General features: G+C 35.0%; 1 protein-coding gene across 1 annotated transcript; it reads left to right on the forward strand.

Annotated features, from left to right (window-relative positions):
- Positions 1–460: 460 nt before the first annotated feature.
- Positions 461–5,633, forward strand: LOC137394539 (gastrula zinc finger protein XlCGF57.1-like). Its single transcript, XM_068081264.1, has 4 exons — positions 461–464; positions 3,022–3,078; positions 3,190–3,252; positions 4,690–5,633. Exons 1-4 carry the CDS (start codon positions 461–463, stop codon positions 5,631–5,633), a joined length of 1,068 nt encoding a protein of 355 aa, XP_067937365.1.
- The last annotated feature ends 253 nt before the right edge of the window (positions 5,634–5,886 follow it).

Genomic DNA, 5,886 nt, shown 5'->3' on the forward strand with positions numbered 1-5,886 from the left:
TGGGCTATTTGAGACTCCCCGGGGAAATTAATTTTTCAAAAATCATTTAAAAAAAACCCTGATACACTCTTATTTATGATATTGTAAAAGTGTATTATGTGTTTATGTTACAGGTAATTACAAATAAACGTGTTTCAAGTCATTTCATTTCGCAACTGTTTCTGTAGCTATGGCACTTTTAGAAGCATTTGCCCTGGCAAAGGCCTGATTAGCATATAAAGTTCTGATAGTAGTCCAGACACTAGCATCACTGCCACCTCTATGAGTATGAAAACTGTTACTAGCTTCTTCATCACTTTAACTCTCAGATTCTGATGCAAAATCACTTCAGTCATAATCTGAACCAGATTCATTGTCACTGTTAGTTCTGGCTACTAACTCTAAAAGTTATCTCAATCATCTGATATCATCCTCTTATTGCTAGCACTAACACTACTATTCCTCGCAGCATTAAAGAGACATGGGTAATTCCGTTTTGAGAGCACCATGGCATTAAAAGAAAGTTGTTGCACTCTGGGAAAACATTCAGAAAGCAGAAACAAAAGCAGAAACAAGCTACAAACAAAGTTCCCAATTTTACTTAAAGATGTTTTTATTTCGGATTTTTTATGTGTTTAATATTGCAAAAACGACGTTTTTTTTTCTTCTCAAAATGACTTATTTTTTAGTTTTTAACAAATACCTATATATTGCAGCTTACTATTAGTAAAATATTTAACCGGAAAAGGCAATAACAATAAGTCAACCAAAAATCAATTTAAAAAAAACGTTCCTGTGGCGACAAAATAGTCGCTCTGCCCATTGTCGTCAGTATCGTGAGACGACAATAATGTCGCTCTGCCTGCACAAGGGTTAAACACTCCGTCTAGTTGGCCACCACTTTGACATTCATCGGTCTTCACGAACCCATATATAAAAATGATCAGTTGAAAAGTCTTCGCACATTGTTATTAACGATGACTCAGTTGCATCAATCAAAATTAATTTTGTTGCTGCTATAGTGATTGCAATTGCTTTAGCAAGGGTGTACCTGTATTGGAAGCTTTGTACGTATTCAGTGAAATCAACAGATCATAAGATTTTTTTTTTCCTGTTCTTGATTAATCTTAACACATCGTGCTGTCAAACATATTAGTAGAATATACATGTAATTTGACAGAACAATTATAATTATAATAAATTTCAACGCTAGATAAAATAAGTAAGTTAGTTTCTATTTACAAAAATTACTGGTCCTTTTAGAGTTCGATTTAAGTAAGAAAACTAACCAACAGCTACTGACTAAGGCTTGATACTTTCCAACTGAACAATGTGCATACATCGCGCTTTTCTTCATGCTTTAGCTTCTGCTTGAGTTCTGCTCACAATGAAGTCTTTATCCAATGAAAATGTTCGCTAGCCTCCAACTCAATTGTGTTGCTAGGTGATGAGAACTCCATCAATTGTAGATATTACTTGCGATAAATGTGGTGACGGTCGTACACTTTGTAATAGATAACAGTAAACAAACTAAACAAAGTCCATGTTTGGCCTAATAAAAATTCCTCCCAATACAGTACATGAAAGCCTGAGAATATCAGTCGTTACAATAATCAAAACTACACTCCGCGTTAAAGTCGCTAATGTCCAAACTTCACACACTATTTTCAGATTTATTCATACGGTGGTTTGCAGTCTTATCTGAAGACTTTAAAGTGTTTTGATGGACAATGAGAATACTCTTCTGGAACATCGTACAAAAAAGTAGCAACTATTGCTATGGCGTATTCGATGACGTTTTCTAACTCCGAAGCTTTACCGTTTTGTCTTTAAAAGTATGAAAGAGGCACCATAGAAATAATTAATAACTGTATTTAGGGAATATTTTTTACCCAAAGTAGTTCCTGTTTTAACTTGTCAGACACTTCAAAGTATATGAAAAAAGGTCCAGCAAAATGGTGAGTCCTACGGCTTTGATGTCGCTCCACCCAAAGAAGATTGCAAAACATAAGCGATATTTGCTTTGCTCGTCAAAGGGCTATATTTATCTTTTCAAAATTCTGATGAGTTAGTCGAAAAATGCAGCATCACTTTCTATTTAAGTTGGAAAATACATCGCCATGGCATTCAAATAAAGGTTTTATGGTATGTATATGATGAAGATTAACAATCACTTATGGTTATGTTTTTGTAGCTTCCGAACACATGTTTTTTCATAGTCATGCCATCTATGACCATTTGTACTGCGTACATCTGTTATACGTACCCATTTCTTGTTTATTCATGTTGTTGGTAGCCATGTTTTCGTTTGTCACTTTCTCTAATTGTAATTCCTCTTTAGACCATGTCTCTATAAACTTGTCAGCTATTATTATTGTTACAACCATATATGCAGTTTTTTGTCGATACAAGTCTTGTATATCTATTTCTGCTCTAACTAGTTCCGCTATAGCCATAGAGTATCATAACTACATAATATTTTTTCATGCTTTTACTAGTCGGTTTAGAGCAGTAGTTCCCAATTAGGTTTGCTGGTTTCCCCCTTTCCAGACTACGAAAACTCTATTCCCCTGTATTCTATCAGGTTTCGTTTTGCTTTAATCTGCCTACTTCATATTTTGTCATTTCTGCATTCCACAGCACCAAATATTAAGTATCACAGCATTTAGTAGTTTAACTATATTTATAAAGATCTGGTCAGCATCTTATTGGTGAAAGAAATCCACAAAGTTATAGAAAGTATGATGAAACTATGAATCACAAGATAGTACACAATGTAATAAGCACCCAGTTAATTAACAACAAACAACCATATGCAGCATTTAACTATTATGCACAGCTTTGCAAATACAATGTATCAGCAAAAATCTATAAATAAAGGCCGGAATTCCCCCTGAAAACGAAAATTTCCCCTCTTCAGGGAAATTTCCCACCATTTGAAAACCACTGGTTTAGAGCAAACATTTTCTAGGCACATTCTCATGTCTAGTTGAACTATAACTCTGCTTGTAGTTAGTAATTTATGGATATTTTCTATTGCAGATACTGAGGTTGAAGTACAACCTGGTGATTCATCAATCAACAATGACAGTGATGAAGGTAATTAATTATCTTACAATTATATTTTCATGGAATTCACCTCAACTTAGTAAATACACGGGACAATGCTCATTGTTACTTTCTCTATATGGCCTCTCATAGTTATTGTAGGAGTTGCTAAAGTGATAACAAAACCAGGATCTGATGGTGGTGCTGATAATCTCTACCCAACTGGTTAGTTAAAGATTTATTAGCTAATAGTACTAACTGCTGTTGATTAGCTCAGATGTCCAGTGCCTCTTAGCTGAGTAAATGAAATAATTACTTTTTCTAGTCTTAATATTATAATTTATTTAGTACCTGCTTACGAACATTTTAGGTTTGCTTTATTAACCAAATGTACGAGCTGATTCCAAGTAGATACATTTCTAATTAAATTGCTGATTACTGTAGAACCTCTAATTGAACACCACCTCTATTTGAGCGTCACTTCTATTCCACCACCACTATGAGAGAAATGTTGAACAGTAGAGTACTACCATGTATTTGAATGTCGCCTATATTTGAACGCCACCTCCATTTGACCGTCACTTTGATAATCGTTGATCTTTATGAACCAATATTATCAAGTGATCAGTAGAAAAGTGGCCACGAAATTGCATTCGTAATAAATCGTTTGCATCAATAGTAATCAGTTCTCTTGTTGTCCAATTCAAAAGCTTTTCACTTTTTTTTAACTTTAAAAACAGCATCATAAAAATAATTAATAACTGTTTCAGGCGAATAGTATTTCTTTGTCCTTTCAAACGCGGTCTTGATACTTCGAAGTACACATATATAAAATACGGTTTACATATATGATGGTAGATGAATGACTGGTTTTAGGTCAATGGTTACGTTTAGCGAGCGAAACTGTTACGCTTTGCACTTGCGCTAAATGCAACGCGTAAAAGTTTCGCTGTGTCAAAAAATTGTTTGGCCGAAAATATCGACTAGTTTAGCAGTGCAAAAAAGGGGTTGAGGTCAGAGGACATGGTGGAAGGTATTGGACAATCAGAAAATGTTCGTCCCACCAAAGGCAACAATCAGAATGCAGCTACGCGAGCAACGATGAAAATATTTTAGTTTTAAAAACGCTAATTTTGGTTCGTGCATGTAGTACAGGTACGCTTTGTTGATGGCACTTGTTCATAAATAATTGTATCATTTGTTAGATTATTATATAACATATAAATTTTCATATTGGTAGCATATTATTTGTTAACATCATTGCGGTAATCTGATTTTACAATTAATCAGCGCTCGTAACTCCTCTTCCATTGGCTGCCAACTGTAGCGAACATACCAATGAGTGCAATGAGCTTTTATAAACATTGGTAAATACAGATATAAAATAAGAACATGACTTTGAATTTAGAATGAAATAAGAAAAATTGAACTACTAAAAATCCTTTCATCGTAAATGCTTTACATTTATGGTTGGTCCTTGACCTTATATCATGTGTTTGAATCGTTACATACGATATATTATTCATATTTGCAAGGAAAACTCCTAAAGAATCTTTTCATGTTATTAATAGGATTTAAATGACATTTTAATGATATAAAAGTTATTGAGTGTATACCATACTACAAAGTTTGTGGGCCAAACACTATCAACTTGTATTATAGGTAAAAATTGTGGACAGAAATACTTTCCAAGAGATCAAAATGATATATCTGGAAGATTTTTATGCACTACCGATGTAAAGACAAAAATAAAAGGTCTCCCTGCAAGAAAGCCTCTTCAGCGTGAGATATTCAGCGCTAGCGTTGCTCGCCGCAGTCATGTAGCAACGCACATGAGAAAACACACTGGAAGAAAACCATTCCAGTGCAATATATGCAGTAGTGGCTTTAATCATCGTCCTAGTTTAACCAGACACATGAAGACTCATACTGGAGAGAAGCCATTTCAGTGTAAGATATGCAGTAGTCGGTTTGCTCAATGCGGTACTCTCACAGATCATATGAGGACTCACACTGGAGAAAAGCCATTTCAGTGTAAGATATGCAGTATTCAGTTTGCTCAATGTAGTACTCTAACGGATCATATGAGAACGCACACTGGAGAGAAGCCATTTCAATGTGAGATATGCAGTAGTCGGTTTGCTCAACGTAGTACTCTAACAGATCATATGACAGTGCACACTGGAGAAAAAACATTTCCGTGCAAGATATGCAGTAGTAATTTTGCTCATCGCTGTAATCTAACAAGTCATATGAGGATTCATACTGGAGAGAAGCCATTCCAGTGTAAGATATGCAGTAGTAGGTTTGCTCGTTGTAGTACTCTAACGGATCATATGAGGACTCACACTGGAGAAAAACCATTCCGATGCAAGATATGCAGTAGTAAATTTGCTAATCGCCGTTATCTAACAAGTCATATGAGGATTCATACTGGAGAGAAGCCATTTCAGTGTAAGATTTGCAGTAGTCGGTATGCTGAACGCTCTAATTTAACAAGACACATGAATACTCACACCGGAGAGAAGCCATTTCAGTGCAAGATTTGCAGTAGTCGATTTTCTCAACGATGTAATTTAACAAGACACATGAAGACTCACACCTGAGAAAAACCATTCCAGTATAAGATTTGCAGTAGACGGTTTGCCCAACGCTATAACTTAACAAGTCATATGAAGACTCATACTTGATAAAAGCCTTTTCATTATAGGACATTCAACTGTACATGTTCGAATGAACTTGGATACACTCATATACTCTTATTTGGTTGCGTAACAATTGTATAGGGAGTGTCTTTTTTGATGTGTATTTGCATCTGTGGTATATTGAGTTATTATTTACTTATTTAGTTGTGGTAAA

The sequence above is a fragment of the Watersipora subatra genome, chromosome 4 (assembly GCF_963576615.1).
Source record: "Watersipora subatra chromosome 4, tzWatSuba1.1, whole genome shotgun sequence".
Classification (NCBI taxonomy): domain Eukaryota; kingdom Metazoa; phylum Bryozoa; class Gymnolaemata; order Cheilostomatida; family Watersiporidae; genus Watersipora; species Watersipora subatra.

Bases quoted from the DNA above. Each gene is read 5' to 3' on its own strand.
- LOC137394539 (XM_068081264.1), top strand. The intron at 3,079-3,189 runs GTAATTAATTAT...TAGTTATTGTAG, and splicing joins CAACAATGACAGTGATGAAG to GAGTTGCTAAAGTGATAACA. The intron at 3,253-4,689 runs GTTAGTTAAAGA...CTTGTATTATAG, and splicing joins TGATAATCTCTACCCAACTG to GTAAAAATTGTGGACAGAAA.